Below are 21,739 nucleotides of genomic sequence, written 5' to 3'. Positions count from 1 at the left end.
GAAAGCCCAGAGATAAATCCATGCACATATGGACACCTTATCTTTGACAAAGGAGGCAAGAATATACAATGGATTAAAGACAATCTCTTTAACAAGTGGTGCTGGGAAAACTGGTCAACCACTTGTAAAACAATGAAACTAGACCACTTTCTAACACCATACACAAAAATAAACTCAAAATGGATTAAAGATCTAAACGTAAGACCAGAAACTATAAAACTCCTAGAGGAGAACATAGGCAAAACACTCTCTGACATACATCACAGCAGGATCCTCTATGACCCACCTCCCAGAATATTGGAAATAAAAGCAAAAATAAACAAATGGGACCTAATTAACCTTAAAAGCTTCTGCACATCAAAGGAAACTATTAGCAAGGTGAAAAGACAGCCTTCAGAATGGGAGAAAATAATAGCAAATGAAGCAACTGACAAACAACTAATCTCAAAAATATACAAGCAACTCCTACAGCTCAACTCCAGAAAAATAAACGACCCAATCAAAAAATGGGCCCAAGAACTAAATAGACATTTCTCCAAAGAAGACATACAGATGGCTAACAAACACATGAAAAGATGCTCAACATCACTCATTATCAGAGAAATGCAAATCAAAACCACTATGAGGTACCATTTCACGCCAGTCAGAATGGCTGCGATCCAAAAGTCTACAAATAATAAATGCTGGAGAGCGTGTGGAGAAAAGGGAACCCTCTTACACTGTTGGTGGGAATGCAAACTAGTACAGCCACTATGGAGAACAGTGTGGAGATTCCTTAAAAAACTGGAAATAGAACTGCCTTATGATCCAGCAATCCCACTGCTGGGCATACACACTGAGGAAACCAGAAGGGAAAGAGACACGTGTACCCCAATGTTCATCGCAGCACTGTTTATAATAGCCAGGACATGGAAGCAACCTAGATGTCCATCAGCAGATGAATGGATAAGAAAGCTGTGGTACATATACACAATGGAGTATTACTCAGCCATTAAAAAGAATACATTTGAATCAGTTCTAATGAAGTGGATGAAACTGGAGCCTATTATACAGAGTGAAGTAAGCCAGAAGGAAAAACATAAATACAGTATACTAACGCATATATATGGAATTTAGGAAGATGGTAACAATAACCCGGTGTACCAGACAGCAAAAGAGACACTGATGTATAGAACAGTCTTATGGACTCTGTGGGAGAGGGAGAGGGTGGGAAGATTTGGGAGAATGACATTGAAACATGTAAAATATCATGTAAGAAACGAGTTGCCAGTCCAGGTTCGATACACCATACTGGATGCTTGGGGCTAGTGCACTGGGACGACCCAGAGGGATGGTATGGGGAGGGAGGAGGGAGGAGGGTTCAGGATGGGGAACACATGTATACCTGTGGCGGATTCATTTTGATATTTGGCAAAACTAATACAATTATGTAAAGTTTAAAAATAAAATAAAATTAAAAAAAAAAAAAGAAATTTTGGTATGTATTTTTCTATGTATATGTGTACACACACACACACATGATGGACTATTACTCAGCACAAAAAAGAATAAAATCTTTACATTTGCAACAACATGGATGCAACTTGAGGGAATTATGCTAGTGAAATAAGTCAGAGGTACACAAATACTGGATGAGCTTACTTATATGTGGAATCTAAAAACTATCAAAACAAAACAACAAATAATGAGCTCATTAAATCAGAGAAGAGTCTGGTGGTAGTTGCCAAGGTGGCAATATATGTGAAAGAGATGAAGATGCTCAAAAGAAACAAATTTGAAGTTATAAACTACATAAAACATAGGGTGTAGTGCCTGTCATCTTATCTATTGTTAATAATACTATATTGCAAATTTGAAAGTTGCTATGAGTGTAATCTTAAAAGTTCTCATAAGAAAATTTTGTAACTATGTATGGTACAGATGTTAACTGGACTTATTATGGTGATTTCACAATACATACAAATACCTAATCATTATATTGTATACCTGAAAGTAATACATCCTCCTTATATGTCAATTATACTCAATTTTTTAAAAAGTTAGGGAAGAATCTTAAATGTATATTTCTTTTTTTTTTTTTTCTTTTTTTTTTTTTTTTTTTTGCTCCCCATCCTGAACCCTCCTCCCTCCCAACCTCCCCATACCATAGTCAAAGATGCCAGTTTGAAAGCCAACATAATATATGAATGGCAACCCACTCCAGTGTTCTTGCCTGGAGAACCCCAGGGACAGGGGAGCCTGATGGGCTGCCGTCTATGGGGTCGCACAGAGTCAGACACGACTGAAGCGACTTAGCAGCAGCAGCAGCAACTACTGATAAAAGACATTCTGGAAAAGCAAAAACTACGGAGCCAAGATCAGTAGTTGCCAGGGTTCAAATAAAGTAAGGGAGGGATACATAAGTGGGGCACAAGGGACTTTCAGGGTGATATAACCATTCTATATGATAATAATAAGGTAGATAACTTGCATTTATCAAACCAATAGAACTGTAAAATTCAAGGAGCAAACACTAACGAAAACTGTAGTATGTATTTCTTTTATATGATTATTGTTAATAAAATAATGTATCAATATTGGTTCATTAATTGCAACAAATGTACTACTCTGGTACAAGATATCAATAATGAGGTCCACTTGAGGGGAGGTGTGCCTTTTGCCCAATTTTTCTGCTACAAAAAAAGAAAAGTCTATTCAACAAGCAAGCATCAGTCTTAAAGGATGCATTAGACTGTTTGAACTTAACAAACATCTACAGGACATCCAATCCATAAAAGCAGAAACACATTATTTTCAAGTGCATATGGAAGGTTCTCCAGGACAGATTATATTCCAGGTCACAAAACAAGTCTCAACAAATGTAAGATAGAAATTACTTCAAGCATTTTTCCATATTTTCAAGTGCATATGGAAGGTTCTCCAGGACAGATTATATTCCAGGTCACAAAACAAGTCTCAACAAATGTAAGATAGAAATTACTTCAAGCATTTTTCCAATCATAATTGTATGAAACTAGAAATCAGCTACAGAAAGAAAAATGGGAAAAACATAAACATGTAGAGACTAAACAGCACATTACCATAAAAACCAATGAATCAATGAAGAAATCACAGAGAAAATCAGGAAATACCCTAGACAAATGAAGTGGAAACACAACATTCCAAAATCTTTGAGATGTAGCAACAGCCGTTCTAGGAAGCAAGTTTATGGTGATACAGGCCTACCTCAAGAAGTAAGAAAAACCTCAAACAAACTATAATCTAAAACAATTAGAAAAAGAAGAACAAACAAATCCCAAAGTATCCTGCACTAAAGGTGGGTTCTTTACCACTGAGCCACCAGGGAAGCCCATGACCATAACTAACATCATATTCAATGGTAAAAAGCTAAAAGCTTTTCTTCTAAAATCAGGAACAAGACAAAGGATGCCCACTCTTAATCACTTCTATTTAACATAGTATTGGAAGTCCTAGCCACAGCATTCAGACAAGAAAAAGAAATAAGATGCATCCACACTGAAAAGGAAGAAACAAAACTGTCATTATTAGTAGATGACATGACTCTGTTGCTGCTGCTGCTGCTACTGCACTTCAGTCGTGTCCGACTCTGTGCGAGCCCATAGACGGCAGCCCACCAGGCTCCCCCATCCCTGGGATTCTCCAGGCAAGAACACTGGAGTGAGTTGCCATTTCCTTCTCCAATGCATGAAAGTGAAAAGCGAAAGTGAAGGCGCTCAGCCATGTTTGACTCTTAGCGACCTCATGGACTGCAGCCTACCAGGATCCTCCATCCATGGGATTTTCCAGGCAAGAGTACTGGAGTGGGGTGCCATTGCCTTCTCTGAGATGACATGACTCTACATATAGAAAAACCCTAAAGTCACCACTAAAAAGTTATTAGAATAAATAAGTTTAGTAAAGTTAGAGGATATGAGGTTAATGTACAGAAATCTGTTGCTTTTCTATAAACTAATAATGAACTACCACAGAGAAAAAGCAATAAAACAATCTTGTTTAAAACAGCATCAAAACCAAAAAATATCTAGGATTAACTTACCAAGGAGGTAAAAGACTCTAAAAATGAAACACTGATGAAGGAAATTGAAGATGATATTGAAGAAATGAATTGAAGAAACTGAAGAAATGAATCAGAAGAAGTAATATTGATAAATACTGTACTACCCAAAGCAATCTATAGATTTAATGCCATCCCTATCAAAATAACCATATTTTTCACCAAATTAGAACAACCCTAAAACTTATATGGAACCACAAAAAACTGACTTGCCAAATCAATCTTAAGAAAAATGAACAAAGTTGGGGTGCTAGCTTCAGACTATACTACAAAGTTACAGTCATAAAAACAGCATAGTACTACACTGCTGTGTTTAAAATGGATAGCCAACAAGGACCTATTGCACAGCACATGGAACTCTGCTCAATGTTATGTGGCATCCTGGATGGAAGGAAAGTTTGCAGGAGAATGGACACATGTATATGTATGGCTGAATCCCTTTGCTGTTCACCTGAAACTATCACGACTATCACCATTGTTAATTGGTATACCCCAATACAAAATTAAAAGTTTAAAAAAATAGCACAGTACTGGCACAAAAAAAAGACACACAGATCAACACAGAATAGAGAACCCAGAAATAAACCCATACACTTATATCAATCAACCTATGACAAAGGAAGTAAGAATATACAAAGGAGAAAAGATAGGCTCTTCAATAAGTGGTGCTGGATAACTGGACAGCTACATTTTACAAAATAAAATTAGAATATTTTTTCATATTACTTACAAAAAGAAAATGGATTAAAGACCTAAATGTTAAACTGGAAAGTATAAGACTTCAAGAAAACATAGAGAACACTCTTTAACACAAACTGTATCAATATTTTTTTGGATTTGTCTTCTAAGCCAAAGAAAAAAAAATCAAAAATATATAAATGGCATATAATTAAATTTAAAAGATTTTGTACAGCAAAGAAAACCATCAACAAAGCAAAAAAGCAACCTACAAAATGGGAGAAGACATTTGCAAATTATATGATCAGTAAGGGATTAATATTCAAAATATCTAAAGAGCTCAAACAATTCAGTATCAAAAAAAACAACCGAATTTAAAAATGGGCAGAACACATGAACATGCTTCTAAAGAAGATACACAGATGGCCAAGAGCCACGTGAAAAGATGCTCAACATCACTGATCATCAGGAAAATGCAAAGCAAAACCATAATGGGATATCACCTTCACACCTTTCATGATGGCTATCATCAAGAAGTCTACAAATAATGTCAGCAAGGACATGGAAGGGAACCCTCATAAACTACTGGTGGGAATGTAAGCTGGTATAGCCACTGTGGAAGACAGTATGGAAATCTCTCCAAAAGTTAAGCACAGAACTAACATATTATCCAGCTATCCCAATTCTGGTTATTCAGCCAAAGAATATGAAAATAGTTAACTGAAAAAGATATGGACTCCTATGTTCATCATGACATTATTTACAAGAGCCAAGATATGGAAACAACCTAAATGTTCATCAACAGAAGAATGGACAAAGAATATGTAGGGCACGTGCATGCACGGATGGACACATATGATGCACACGCCCCGCCCCCGACACACACACACTAGAATATCACTCAGCCACTAAGAAGAATGAAATTCTGCCATTTACAACAACATGGATGCACCTTAGAGAGTATTATGCTTAGTGAAAAGAGTTAGAGAAAGACAAAACTCTATATATGAAATCTAAAATATAAAACAAATGAATATGACAAAACAAACAGACTCACAGATAAGGAGAACAAACTAGTGGTTAGCACTGAGGAGAGGGAAGTGGAGGGCAAGATGGGAATAGAGGATTGAGAGGCAGCAATACAAACCACTATGCATAAAATAAATAAGGTACAAGGATGCATTATACAGTACAGAGAAACACAGTCATTATTTTAATAATTTTAAATAGAATATAGGGAATTCCCCGGCAGTCCAGTGGTTAGGACTCTACACTTTCACTGTCAAGGGTGTGGTTTCAATCCATGTTCGAGAACTAAGATCCCACAGTCAGAAAACAAAAAAAGAGTATAATCTATTAAAATACTGAATCACTATGTTGTACATTTGAAACTAATGTAATATTGTAAACCAACTATACTTTAACTTAAGAAACAGGCTATTAATTTCTTAAAGTGGGTATATCCAGGGAGCTGAATTAGGGACTCGGGATTTGTAAAAGTAGGTAGAAGATTGCCATCTTTAAACATATAAATATTACTCTGTTTAAAACAAAAATAGTACCAAGCCTCTTCTTCTCAACTAAAAATGTGTTTTATTTTCAATTTCAAATTTGAAAAATTATTTTAATTCTTCAAAATATTTTTCATTTAAAAATATGCTATAAAGACAAAGATATCAAAATATTATTATATAGTTCTTTTATATATCTTTATAGACAAAATTACTCATAACTACTGTGGAACAGTAATTCAAATTAAAAGTATGGTGTTAAATACTAACTGTAGTTTGCCATTTTATACATAAACATATAAATTATATAAACTTATATTTGTTATATAAATATAAATTTATGTAAAACATAAAATTTTGTGATTACATTTAGAAATGTTCATTATACATGGATCACTTTCATAAATATAAATTTATGTAAAACATAAAATTTGTAATTACATTTAGAAATGTTCATTATACATGGATCACTTTCATAAATATAAATTTATGTAAAACATAAAATTTGTAATTACATTTAGAAATGTTCATTATACATGGATCACTTTCATAAATATAAATTTATGTAAAACATAAAATTTTGTAATTACATTTAGAAATGTTCTGTATACATTAAATACCTATAATCCCCATTGTGTAGAGGGAGGTACCTTTCTAGAACTATATTAAAAATAATCTAGATCAGTTTTCAATATGCCATTTTGATGTTATACATGTCATCAACCTATCTGCTTTAAACTATATGTGATGATCATTTGTGTGTCAAAGTATTAGTACTATTGGAAATGAAAAAAAAGGAACAGTAATTGCAAAATACAATCCCTAGTATAGCACATTAAGTGGTACTGTAATAAGCAGCATTCCAATCAAACTAAGATGACTTCCAGAAAACACACTTCCAGCACAGCACATTACAAAATGCTTAATGGCATATTTTTCCCACAAAGTGACCTTGGCTAATCAAGTATGTTTAATAATAACTTTACAGAGATAAATCAGTGCTAGCACAAACCTTATCATTTCCTTTTCTTTCTTTTTTAAATACAGAAGTTCACACAAGATTTCAGAGCTGCAAGGAAATAAAATCTATGCAATCCCTTCCTTTTACAGCAGAGAAAACTGAAGTCTAGAGCTATTTCATACCCATTCCAGTGTTCTTTCCATTCTGCCTCTCCTACATTCCTCTTCTGTGGTCTGTCTATTCAAATCACCATCTATCCAAACATAGTAAAAATCCATCAATTTTGAGTTATACTGTTAAAGTCAATTAATGTGGAAAAAGTAGTGAGTAAACTGGAGTGGTATATCTCTCCTCATACTATGACCTGGCACCCACATTATTCTTTTCTTAATTTGTAGTCCAAGACCTAATAGTGAAGTAAAACCTAAAATCCTGCTATCTTTGCTATACTCTCCCATCCACTGACAGCACCAATCACTTAGCATTTTTGTCTTCCTTTCAAATTCCCAGTCCTTTCAGTTCAGTTCAGTCGCTCAGTCGTGTCCGACTCTTTGCGAACCCATGAATCGCAGCACGCCAGGCCTCCCTGTCCATCACCAACTCCTGGAGTTCACTCAGACTCACGTCCATCGAGTCAGTGATGCCATCCAGCCATCTCATCCTCTGTTATCCCCTTCTCCTCCTGCCCCCAATCCCTCCCAGCATCACAGTCTTTTCCAATGAGTCAACTCTTCGCATGAGGTGGCCAAAGTACTGGAGTTTCAGTTGTAGCATCATTCCTTCCAAAGAAATCCCAGGGCTGATCTCCTTCACAATGGACTGGTTGGATCTCCTTGCAGGCCAAGGGACTCTCAAGAGTCTTCTCCAACACCACAGTTCAAAAGCATCAATTCTTCGGCGCTCAGCCTTCTTCACAGTCCAACTCTCACATCCACACATGACCACAGGAAAAACCATAGCCTTGACTAGACGGACCTTTGTTGGCAAAGTAAAGTCTCTGCTTTTGAATATGCTATCTAGGTTGGACATAACTTTCCTTCCAAGGAGTAAGCGTCTTTTAATTTCATGGCTGCAGTCACCATCTGCAGTGATTTTGGAGCCCCAAAAAATAAAGTCTGACACTGTTTCCACCAGTCCTTTACCACTATCCAAAACTGATGTTCACCCAAGGACAATCACTTAGATTTCTAGTAAGCAATCCAAATACTGATAAATTTTGCTACTATGTCCTGTGTGGTAAAAAGAGCAAGGGGCTTTGGAACTGAAAAAATCTGTGTTGAAATCCATGCACTCTTGCTTATAAACTTTACTTTCTGAGGCACTTTTCTCCTCTTTAACTGTATCTCAGAGAACTATGCTTAGTTTAGACCAGATAAGCCTAGTATATAGTAGAAGTGTTAAAAAAAAAAAATGCTATTCTCAACTTGCACACTGTTCTAAACAAATACACAGTATCTACATTGTGAGTATCAGTTCAAGAACTTTTAAAGGCTATTTTCAGGTCTATTTTAGTAGATAGAACAGTCATTAACCAGCTGCTGCTGCTGCTAAATCACTTCAGTAGTGTCCGACTCTGTGCGACCCCATAGACGGCAGCCCACCAGGCTTCCCCGTCCCTGGCATTCTCCAGGCAACAATACTGGAGTGGATGGCCATTTCCTTCTCCAGTGCATGAAAGTGAAAAGTGAAAATAAAGTCTCTCAGTCATGTCCGACTCCTAGAGACCCCATGGACTGCAGCCTACCAGGCTCCTCCATCCATGGGATTCTCCAGGCAGCTAGCATCTCGTAAATAACAACGAGCCACATCACTGATGGTAATGGATAAAGTGTGATAAAACCTTGTGAATGACCAAATAAAAGAAAAAACTTTTTTTTCTTTTAGAAATTCTTTTCCACTTTCAAAAAACTCTTTCCTGTACTCTTAAACTCAATAGTTTCCTTTAGGCCTTTCAAGTCAAATAATCAAATAAAAGGGGTCAAAATATTTATGGCAAATGGAAACATGACAGAGGATGAATAACCATGATCTACTAGATTCAGTGTTTTCCATAGGAAATAAACATAGGTATATAATAACAATGATCATTTGAACTTAAAGGGCTAAGTTCATTAGATTAACAATGATCATTAGAACTTTTCAAGGAAGAAATTCTCTGTACTCTTTTTTTTTTTTTGGTCTCGCTGCACAGCTCTCAGGATCTTAGTTTCCCAACCAGAGATTGAACCTGGGGCCACAGCAGTGAAAGCCCCAAGTCCTAACCACTGGACCAGCAAGAAACTCTCTTCTGTATACTTTCTATTCTGTAATTTATCACTTATCATACAGGAAAAGTAAAGATTACGCTGCTATATGGAACAATTATATGAATTAATATTGCATGAAATCATAAAACAAAACCCATTTGCTAAGCATTTTAGAGCATGACATAGTTTTCCAATTAACAATGAAGACAAGAATGGAATCCAGGTGTTTTGATGTCCACTGTAACAATATAGAAATAAACTGCAATATTTTAATACCTTCCTAAATTCAATATAATTATATTCTTCTTAATGACAATATATCAAGATAAATGTAACAATATCTGTAATACTACTCATCAAGAGCTGAATATATGCCCTAAGCTTTGCTAAACAATTTCCCACAATTTTCTATTAACTCCTTCTATATTCAAGTGTATTTTTATCACAGCCTATTTGTCTGTAAAATGATTTCCCTTTTCCTATTGCTAATTCTCCACCTGTGCTCTGCTGTGATCCCATTCTCTTCACATACTTTAGAATTTTGATCCATAAATTATATCCACTTTCTTATCTCCTTCTCCAAATAGTCATTTTATCTTTTAGCAGGGGGCAGAAGTGGGGGGTACGGTATGCTCACAGGGCAGCATGCGGGATTAGCACGAGGGATCTTAGTTCCTCCACCAGGGGTGGAGCCTAAGACCCCTGCAGCAGAAACACAGAGGACTCTTAACCACTGGACCACCAGAGAAGGCCCAAATGGTTGCTTTTTGTATTACAATTTTCCTGACTCCTCCTTCCATTCTTGGAAAAATTAAGCTCCCCTATCTTACTGTTTCTAAAGCATTTTGTTCATACTGCTATTATAAATGAGGAGACATGTTAGGAGAAGCAGTTATGATGGAAGGAAAGAGTCCTAGCTTTTCCTCCAAAGGTGGCTCTACCACTTTCAAGCTGTGTGACCTTGGATATATTCCTTGACCTCTCTGAGCCTCTAATACTTGATCTGTTAAGTAGGAAAAAATTAACCACCCATTCTACAAGACAAGAATGAATATAAAACACACAAAACTGCCTCTTAAAATACTGTATTATAAATTGTATGTGATGGTCCAATTTTCTACTCAGATCAGCAGTTCACTATTTTTTTTTAGGATTTTTGCAAAACTACAGGAAATCCAGATACTCCTCACTCACTGAAATCAATCCTTTTGATTATAAACTCTATGGGGTCATACATTCTATCTCCGAATCTCCAGCACTTAGCCCAGAAACTTTCATACAGTAGATGCTTAATATATGCTTGTTACAGTAAGGAAAACTTATTGCCTATAGATATTAAGTTTAAAAAAGTATTGGAAATTACTAGATAGTAGAAATATTAGAATGGTACAAACTAAACTTCTTTTTTCGACAGTAAACACTATTTTACAAAATCACATTGCTTAGGGTATTTTTCCAGCTATCTTCCAAGTATCATTTGATTAATTTACTGTCTAGAAAAACTATACCCACATTTATAGCCCCTTTGCTTCTGAGACGCTCAAGGATTTTTACAGACATTATCTCAATAATCCTCAGAATATCCCTGAGGAAAATGAAGATGGAAAGAAAAAAAGATGGAATATGAATCCATAATCCATATGAATGATAAATTTATAAATTCTACAAATTCCACTCAGCAAAAATTCCACATAATTTTTCAGCTTATGTGCATTTTTACGCCAGCATTTTCTTTCTGAATCCACCTAAGTTACCTATTTAGTCATTATATCTGAATATGTTAGCCTGGAACAAAAGCATTTTTATTATTTGCTTAAGAAAGCAAAATTTTCACAAAGTGTTATACACAGTAAGCAAAACACAGAACAGAAACAAAAAAAATGATGCCTCTAATCCCCTAACAGAAAACTAACTATTCAGGCTACTGACCACAGGTTTACTTCAGATTGCGAAATATTTAGGAATCAGACACATTATTTTCTTCAAATTTTAATAATCAGATACTAACAGACCAGTCACAATTTTAACAACTTTCTGCTCCCCATTATTTGGTTCATTTGTTCTATGACTTTATAGTAGCCCTTGTTGAATGTCCATCCAAGAACCATTCTTCCCCTTTTCCTTTGCCATTGTACTAGATATTCCGGAACCTTCTGTACACATATTTTTGTCTTTCCCCCCTATATAACTATGACTCAAAAAAGAGTTGAAGGCTATTGATCCTTGTGACATTATAAGGAAAATTGATATTCCTTAGTTCTCTCAAAATTCTGTTAGCTAGTAATATATATTATATACTAGGTTTTTTTAAGTGAGAACTATAAACAAGGAGGAAATGGGATTTTGTATTTTTTAATATTCTTTTCATTATCTGAGCTTTCTGGAGCTAATGCTGCCATACTGGCTCAGCCCCAGGAGGTGAATCACGATTGATCTTTGCCAATCCTGGCAATTCTGTTCCCTGTTGTCAGTCATTGGTCTAAATTGGGCCTGTGGTCTAGAAGTGGCCAATAAATTGAAAGAAGTTGCTGGGGTTTCTTTCCTTCCTGATGAGAGGGTGGCAAGAGAAATAGGCTTTATTGCCACTGAACAGCTTCTCTGTACTTAGGAAGTCGTCAGGTTGGACTTGATGCTTAAAGCTGTGCCACATTATATTCAGACCATGAAGGGAAGACCAAGAGAACTTCAGTAACCCTGACTACATCCAGACACAGCAGAGTCTCTATTTTCAGACTTCTTGTTATGTGAAATAAATGTTATTTTTGTTTGAGTCACTGAGAGCCAGATAGTCTGTCCCTTGAAGTTGACGGCAATCTAATTAATTCAGACAGACCAGTAAATCAGGCAAGAAGAGAAACAGAGGTCATTTACTGAGCACTTACTACTACATGTAATTTCATTTAATCTTCAGAGCAGCCCAGTGAAAGTTATCTTTTGGTTTGTTTTCTTATGATAAACTTGGCACATGGCACTAGTGGTAAAGAACCTGCTGCCAATACAGGAGATGTAAGAGACATGGGTTTGATCCGTGGGTTGGGAAGATCCCCTGGAGAAGGAAATGGCAACGCACTCCAGTATTCTTGCCTGGAGAATCCTATGGATAGAGGAGACTGGCAGGCTACAGTCCACAGGCTCACACAGAGTCAGACACAACGAAAGTAGCTTAGCATGCACGCAAAGCTTAACAAAGTTATATAGTTAACAGTAATAAAGCTGAAGTTCAAATCCAGACCTGACACCAAACCTTACATTCCTTTAAAAAATACAAAATCCTATTTCCTCCTTGTTTATAGTTCTTGCTTAAGGAAATACTAGTATATTGTCACTAGTGTCACTAGCTAACAGAATTTTGGGAGAACTAAGGAATATCATTATCCTCATTACACTGTCACAAGGATCTGCAGCTTCCAAGTCTTTTGAGTCAAAGTTATATGGGGGGAAAAAACAAAAATATGTGTACAGAAAGTTCCAGAATGTCTAGTACAATGGCAAAATTTCTATAGTAAAAACTGGGATGGATTCCAAGTATAACATTCAATTTACTCAAGAATTAAAAAATATAAAATCAATTATAAACATTTCTTAAATTCTTAAAATCTTATTCAAAAGAATAACTTCCTCATTTCAAGCTATTCCATTAAGCAAGTATCAATATAGAACTCAAAGTTACCACTTCTGCAGTTCCCATCTCTTCATGAAAACTGATTCGGCTTAAATCTTCACAACAACAAGAAAATTATATAAACACTAAGAATCAGTGAGGCCATTTTTCATTTGGAAATTTACTAGAACTGTATATTCAAAAGCTATTTGTAATTTCACCTCAGCCTTAAGCATGCTCCCTTATATTACCTTTATTAAGTTTTAATTGAGCGTTGTAAAATGCACGTGCCAGATTCCTGACACACACAACTTACCTTCCCACATGCTCTGCAATGATGCCTCCTTTTGGTGAATGTAAACCTGGCTTCACATTTCATGCAGTTTGGAGCCTGAGAATCTGGTACCCACACTGGAGCCACTTCACCCAGAGTGGTAAATGGCTTTCTAGCAGAAATTCCAAACTGACCAGCTCTGAGATCATTATCTGGGCTTTCTGGAGCTAATGCAAGGCACGGTCTACTGGATATCCCAGATTCATAACTTTCTAAATGGTCCCCATTTGTATCAGCAATAGAGATGTTTCCCGAAGAGGCATTGCATACATTGGTTGCTGAGTTTTCCCCTAATTTTGCTTTCCCAAGAACATCATTTTTGTTTTTAGCGGTATTTCCACTGTTCGCAGGAAGGTCATTTTGTAAATGGTCTGATAATGGCTTTGGAATTTGAAGTTTAAGATTAGAAGGTTGCTTGGGTCTTGCACCACCAAAAGGAACACTGATAGATTGCAGGTTTGCTACTATCTTGGGGGAAGATTGCCCAAGCACTGATGGAACCTGGCTACAGAAATTGTGTAAATAGTTTTTCTTCGTTAGGTCACCAGTACTGTTTAAAAGTAGTCCACTCCCTTCTGTGGCTTCATTTCCTCTCTGTTCATAAATATTTGAGTAGCATTCTGACTTGCTCTCCTCTATTTCCTTTTCTTCTGTTACTGAATCTTCTTTGGAGGGTAAAGTCTTTGGAACAAAACAAACAACTGGGCTCTGCATTCCATAGGAATCACAACAATTAGATAGTGAATTTGCTGCTGGTGTATCCATAACAGTGGAGAAATCACATCCTTCACTTTCATTCATGCAAGTTCCTTTTAAATCTAGACCTGCTTCTGCCATTCTATCACACTCTCCACTATCATCACAGGTGTCTTCAGGCTGATTCATCTGCAGGAACTTCTCATTATCTTTTTTTACTTGGCTGTCATTCATCTTGTTTGGTTTAGTCAATTTCCAGTTAGTCATCTCCTGAGATTCAGAGAAATGCTCTGTCATATTAAGAAATTCTTTAGTGCCAAGAATTTCTTCATGTTTACAACCTTCCTTGTCATCAGCTTTACCCTCACTGGGCACAAGACAATCTGAAACCTGTTCAGAGTTATCATCCCTGCCAGACCCATTAGGCGTGTCAGTTTTGAGAAGTAAAGGTAAAGCAGACTGGGTGGATTCTTCAGTTGTCCTCTCCTCTGATGGCTCTTTTTTCATCAAAATCTCCTCACTCAAGTGAGAAAAGGAGTTTGGACTCCCCAGGTCTGTCCTAGGAGAGCTGGTTTTGCCAGTGAGAACCTCATCTGGGGTAGAGTCCTCTTGCTTTACATCAGGACCTTCCTCTGTTCGCTGGGATGAGATTACTGAATCTAGTGTTAAGCTTGTAATCACAGACATGGAGGGGTCTCTATCTATATTTTCATCATCCTGTAACTGTGAAGGGGAACAAACACTGGCTAGATTATCAGAAGTAGTACATATATACTTATCAGAATCCCCCTCTGCATTTGGTCTATTCAGTGGATCCATTTGTTTCTCTGAGTTCATATCTTTTTCAGTGGACCCATTTATACTAAAACTAAACTGATCAGTTTGTCTGTTTTCATTATCCAGTGAACAGCTAAAAGCATTCTTGAGGGACTGACTATTATAATTATTACAATCCTGCAAATCACTTTGAAATGTCCTTTTATCACAGTTATGCATGACAGCTACAACAAGAACGTTCTTCTCATCTGGCAGACAAGCTAGGTTTCCACATTTCTTCTCTCCCACTTCGACAGTACTGCATTGATCATCTCGATTACAGTTCCTCTTAATTAACTGGTCTTCTGTAACCGCATTTTCATCAATCCACATTGTGTTGATCTCTGGATTCAGACTACAGTCTTGTCCATTAGCACAGTGGTCCTCTCCCTCTGAGTCAGGAGGAGCTGAATGAGCCAGAGAGAAGACTTTCAGTTGTGGCTGTGACTCAGAAACTGTAGGTTCATTCACACTGGTCAATGCAGAGTTGAATGACAGCTGACGAGAAGAGGGATCTAGAATCTTATTCCACTTTGTATCCAATAAAATAGGAGAAACGGTTTCATCTGAAAAAATAAATAATTACAGTAAGTTTGTTGGTAACACTGATAAGGCTAGGACTAAGTTATTGAAATACACTTGCAAATATTCTCTGAAAGTAAAATCTACCTAGGATATGTGAAAACAGAATATTCCTAGGATATGAAGTTTCTGATTTTTAGCTAAGGATAAGAGAAAACATTTAAGACAGTTCCCTGAATTATATATCACGAAATGGTAATATCTCAGAACATTTCAAACAACGGAAGAATTCTACCTCAATCTAGTTAACATAATTAAAGTGATTGGCAGGCTGTCCTTTGAGCTGAGCAGGGGAGTGCAGTAATCGGGTAGGCCTTGGATAGGCTAAGCACAGTATGGGGTAGTGGCTAATCTAAAGTGAAAAACAAATTGAACAGTGATAAGGATATAGTAATAGAGTGGAAAAGAAACAAAGGAATTTTCTGTGGAGACAGAAAGTTCTATAATCTACATTATGACTAAGATGTGGGTTATATGGATATATCTCTTGGCCAAAACTGTACATTTAAGATCTATACAATTAATGTATAAATTTTACCTTTAAAAATCTGTTAAAAAAAAAAAACAATGAAGCAGGGAGAAAGGAATAAATGAAGATATATAAATGAAAAATGGCAGTACGTCAATCACTACTGAAGTTGTATAATGAGTACACAGGAATTTATTATACTATTCTATTATTCTATTTACTTTTGTATATATTTGAAATTTGTCTATAACAAGTTTAAAAGTTTCCTACAGCATGTGAAATTCTGCTTATAACCATGTGACAATACATTATTTCTTAGGTTCATAATTATACTGAGGAAATTTGGCAGAAATTCTGCATTTGCCATATAAAATCAACGTTTTTATACTCTATCAATAATCAAAATTTCATTTAAAGTTTATTTTTTAATAGATCATAACTATGATAGCTACTTTCCCAAGTTATAGTGCTATGTGTATGTCTAATTAGAGAAGTAAGAAACAAAGCACTTTGCAACTATTGCCTTTCCTGCTTTCTTCCTAGAGTAAATCTGATAATCATAGCCCTGAAACTACATAGATACGATTTGCTCTCAGGGAAGCCCCTTCCTCTAGTAGCAACATTAATCTTTAAGGTTTCCTTAGCACTTTGTTCATATCTCTATCAAAGCATTTATTACACTGAAATGCAATGATTTACCTAACATTTTCAGGCAGAAACCATTTCTTCCCATCAGTGTTAGTCCTAGCTTTGCAGAGCACTTGATATGTAATAGGAACATGATAAAAACATGCTGATAAATATGCAGTAGGTACACAATAAAAACATGCTAAGTGATACCACAGTAAGAGCATTGAGGTTGAGGAATATGAGATTAAATGATAGCTCTGGCTTCCAAAAAGTACATAATCTAGCTGGAAAAATAAGAAATAGATACAGCAAACATGAATATCTAACTAGCAGTATATGATAGATTAAGTATTTGAAAACTACTATGTAGTAGTAGAAAATAAATTTAGTACAAAGATATTTCACAGGCTGATGCAGCAAACTTGAATTCATGGAAGCAGGAGGATATGTGCTGGGCTTCAAAGACAATTTTACATAAACTTGGAAACAGGACATATATAAAAGAGAAAAAAGGAAAAGTACAGCCCTAAGCATAAGAATCTGAAAGAGCAATTAAGTAAATCAGCTTGAGGTGAAAAAAGAATTACTGTAAGAATGTAGTGAAAAGAAGCTAGAAAGGTCAGATTGCAAAAGCCATAAAAAAAATTCAGATTGCATGGAGAATGGGATTAATATACTCTGACTGCTAGATGTTAAATCCTGAGTTCCCCAAATTTGGGCTAGCAGAGACTTGAGATTTGGTAACATGTACTTCCTTTAAGAGATTAAGAGATGGCAAGAATACACAGAAAAACTATACAAAAAAGATCATAATGATCAGAATAATCATGATGGTGGAGGTCACTCATCTAGAGCCAGACATCATGGAGTGTGAAGTCAAATGGGTCTTAGGAAGTGTAACTATGAGCAAAGCTAGTGAGGTGATGGAATTCAACAGAGCTATTTAAAATCCTAAAAGATGATGCTATGAAAGTGCTGCACTCAATATGTCGGCAAACTGCCTGGAAAACTCAGCAGTGGTCACAGGACTGGAAAAGGTCAGTTTTCATTCCAATCCCAAAGAATAGCAATTCCAAAGAATGTTCAAACTACCGTACAATTGCACTCATTTCACATACTAGAAATAGAAAGATAATGCTCAAAATCCTTTAAGGTAGGCTTCAGCAGTATGTGAATCAAGAAATTCCAGATGCACAGCTGTACCAGAGTTTAAATTGCCAACATCCACTGGATCACAGAGAAAGCAAGCGAATTCCAAAGAAACATCTACTTCTGCTCCATTGACTACACATAAGTCTTTGACTGTGTGGATTACAACAAACTGTAGAAAATTCTTAAAGAGATGAGAATACCAGACCGACCACCTTACCTGCCTCTTGAGATACCTGAATGCGGGTCAAGAAGCAGCAGTTAATTCAGATACAGAACAATGGACTGGTTCAAAATCGGGAAAGGAGTACGTCAAGTCTGTACATTATCACCCTGCTTAGTTAACGTCTATACAGAGCACATCATGCAAAATGCCAGGCTGAATGAATCACAAGCTGGAATCAAGATTCCTAGGAGAAATATCAATAACCTCAGATATGCAGATGATATCACTCTAATGACAAGAAAGTTAAGAGGAACTAAAGAGCCTCTCGATAAGGGTGAAAGAGAGGACTGAAAAAGCTGCCTTAAAACTCAACATTCAAAAAACTAAGATCACGGCATCTAGTCCCATCATTTTATGGCAAATAGATGGGGAAAAAATAGAAACAGGGGCAGATTTTATTTTCTTGGGTTCTAAAATCACTGCAGCCACAGTTCAGTGCAGCCATAAAAAAGACACTTGTTCCTTGGGAGAAAAGCTGTGACAAACCTAGACAGCATTTAAAACCTAAAAAGCAGAGATATAACTTTGCCGACAAAGGTACAGATACTCAGAGCTATGGTTTTTCCAGTAGTCATGTATGGATGTGAAAGTTAGACCATAAAGAAGGCTGATCACTGAAGAATTGATGCTTTTGAATTGTGATGCTGGAGAAGACTCCTGAAAGTCCCTTGGACAGCAAGGAGATAAATAAAACCAGTCAATCCTAAAGGAAATCAACCTTGAATACTCACTGACACCAAAGCTGAAGCTCCAATACTTTGGCTACCTGATGCAAAGAGACAACTCATTGGAAAAGACCCTGATGCTGGGAAAGACTGAGGACAGGTGGAGAATGGGGTGACAGAGGATGAGATGGTTGGATGGCATCACCAACATAATGGACATGAATTTGAGGAAACTCCAGGAGACAAGTGAAGCCAGGCATGCTACAGTCCATGGGGTCACAAAGAGTCAGACACGGCTGAATGACTAAACAGCAACAACAGAGATTTTTAAAAAACAGTTCAAAACAGGACTTCCCTCATGGTACAGTAGACGGGAGTCTGCTTGCCAATGTAGGGAGCATGAATTCAATTCTTGGTCCAGGAGCATTCCACATGCTGCAGAGAGACTGGGCCCATGAGCCATAAGTACAGAGCCTGCATGCTAAAACTACTGAAGCTCACGTGCATAGAGCCTGTGCTCCTCAACAAGAGAAGCCACTGCAGTGAAGAGTAGCTTCTGTTCGCCACAACTAAAGAAGGCCCACACACAGCAATGAAGACCCAGAGCAACCACAAATTAAAAAAAAGAAAAAGTTCAAAACAAATGATCAGCACAGTTGCAAAAAATGTGGCTTCTGAAATCATTCTCCTTTTAAAGGAGTTATTTTTGGTAAGCAAACATAATATTTCAACTAAAGCAACAATTTTTACTGACTCAACAGAAATATTTTGCAAATCAACTATATAGAAAATATTCTACTAGAACCTACAAAAGTTGCAAAGAGACCGAGGTAAAGAACTATAATTTTATTAATGAGAGTCAGTGGTGTTCTAGAGACAGTATTCACATGATTAAGTGTAACATTTGTGTAGATGACAAAAAACTGTGATACAAGCAGGGAAGAAACCAGAGAAGAGAGTGAGAAGATACTTGTATAAATGATCCAAACTGAAAGGATAATACACTTTCCACTTTATATTTATAAAGCCCATCTACATACATCTAATAAAATCCCAAAATAATAAGTTTCAAATTTACATGAATCAGGAGTTAGCCTAGGGTTATGGGTTAGCTTAGTATCTGGCTGCTGCTAAGTCACTTCAGTTGTGTCCGACTCTGTGCGACCCCATAGATGGCAGCCCACCAGGCTCCCCCGTCCCTGGGATTCTCCAGGCAAGAACATTGGAGTGGGTTGCCATTTCCTTCTCCAATGCATGAAAGTGAAAAGCAAAAGTGAAGTCACTCAGTCGTGTCCGACTTGAGTGACCCCATGGACTGCAGCCTACCAGGCTTCTCCATCCATGGAACTTTCCAGGCAAGAATACTGGAGTTGGGTGCCATTGCCTTCTCCGTAGTATCTGGCACATAGGGCTAAAAAAATGTTAGTTCTTCCTCTGAATATTAATATATAATACTATCATCAATAAGGCATTGGACCCAACCTTCTCTGTTTTAGTACTGCATCCTCTTATAATCCCACATTTTCTGTATCATAAATACATTCAAATAGTGTCACCAAACTAAATCCTCACCTTCGTTTTGTTCAAATTCATCTAACACCTTGTCCAGGTTGTAAGCTTCTGCTTGAAAGTAATTCTCCATCGGTGAGAAAACACCACTCAAGAGACTTATTTAAATCTAGAAAAAAGATCAAACTTTATTATACTCCCAATTATTAAAATATAATTTATAGATATTACAACTGATAAAACAGAAATACAAAGGAGCATAACAGACTACTATGAATAAGTATATTCTAATAAATTGGACAACTCAGAATAAATGAATAAAGTCCTAGCCACATACATCCTACCAACACTAAATCATAAAAAATAGAAAATATGAACAAACTGATTACTAATAAGGTGATTGATTAGATCACTATTTAAAAACTACCCCATAATATACTCTGTGATGCCAAACTATACTACAAAGCTACCGTAATTATAACAGTATAGCACTCATACAAAAACAGACACATAGATCAATGGAACAGAACGCAGAACTCAGAAAAAAACCCACACTTGTATGGACAATTAACCTATAGCAAAGGGAATGGGGAAAAGACAGCTCTCCAATAAATGGTGTTGGGAAAACTGGACAGCTACATGCAAAAGAATCAAACTGGACTACTTTCTTATACCATATACAAAAACTCAAAATAGATAAAAATACTTGAATATAAGATCTAAAGCCATAAAACTAAAAGAAAACATAGGTAATATACTCTTTGACATCAGCCTTAACAATATTCCTTTGGATACGGCTCTTTAGCCAAGAGAAACAAAAGTGAAAATAAACAAATGGAACTACATCAAACTAAAAAGACTTTGCCCAGCAAAAGAAACTATCAACAAAACAAAAAGGCTGCCTACTGGGAGAAGATCTTGCAAATGATATATCCACCAAGGGGTAAATATACAAAATATACAAAGAACTCATATAGCTCAACATCAAAAAATAAACAACCACATTTAAAAGTGGGTAGAGGACCTGAAAAGATATTTTTCCAAAGAAGACATAAGATGGCCAACAGGTACATGAAAAATGCTCAACATCACCAATCATCACGGAAATGCAAATCAAAACCACAAAGGTATCATCACACCTGTCAGAATGGCTATCATCAAAAAAGAAAACAAATAATAAATGTTGGTGAGAATGTGGAGAAGAGAGAATCCTTGTGTACTATTGGTGGAAATGCAAACTGATAGAGACACTACAGAAAGCATAGAAGCTCCTTAAGAAATTAAAAGTATAACCACCATATAATCCAGTAATTTCATTGCTGGGTATACATCCAAAGAAAATAAAATTGCTAGCTGGAAGAGAGTCTGCACCTCCATGTTCACTGCAGCATTATTTACAATAGCTAAGCCACAGAAACAATCAGATCAACATATTTGCAGTGCATCTACTGTATGCAGGGTACTGGGATCAACTGAAGTCTCAGATAGGATCCCTAACATCAAGAATCTTATCATTTACTTAATGATAAACAATACTAAATGAGAAAATTTAAACAGTAATCAAAATGATTTTCATAACAACACAACGCAA

The 21,739-nt window shown here is 36.4% G+C and overlaps 1 protein-coding gene across 4 annotated transcripts in view; it reads right to left on the bottom strand.

Annotated features, from left to right (window-relative positions):
* Positions 1–21,739, bottom strand: part of ZFYVE9 (zinc finger FYVE-type containing 9) — a 118,178-nt gene that overhangs the window by 80,884 nt on the left and 15,555 nt on the right. For 3 of the 4 annotated variants that reach the window (XM_086388557.1, XM_086388562.1, XM_086388567.1), the window contains exons 2-3: positions 20,212–20,317; positions 13,389–15,484 (exon numbers count right to left, since the gene is read on the bottom strand). In XM_086388557.1, coding sequence (XP_086244683.1) covers positions 13,389–15,484; positions 20,212–20,281 — 2,166 coding nt within the window. In that variant the 5' untranslated portion in view covers positions 20,282–20,317. The remainder of the gene's footprint in view (positions 1–13,388; positions 15,485–20,211; positions 20,318–21,739) is intronic. The other variant, XM_086388578.1, reaches the window with a different exon arrangement.

Source organism: Bos grunniens, chromosome 3 (genome assembly GCF_055505025.1).
Source record: "Bos grunniens cultivar Pamir isolate PY7600 chromosome 3, Bosgru_T2T1.0, whole genome shotgun sequence".
NCBI classification, from domain to species: domain Eukaryota; kingdom Metazoa; phylum Chordata; class Mammalia; order Artiodactyla; family Bovidae; genus Bos; species Bos grunniens.
The sequence above is the reverse complement of the archived record's forward strand: the minus strand, read 5'-3'. Positions and strand labels throughout refer to the sequence as shown.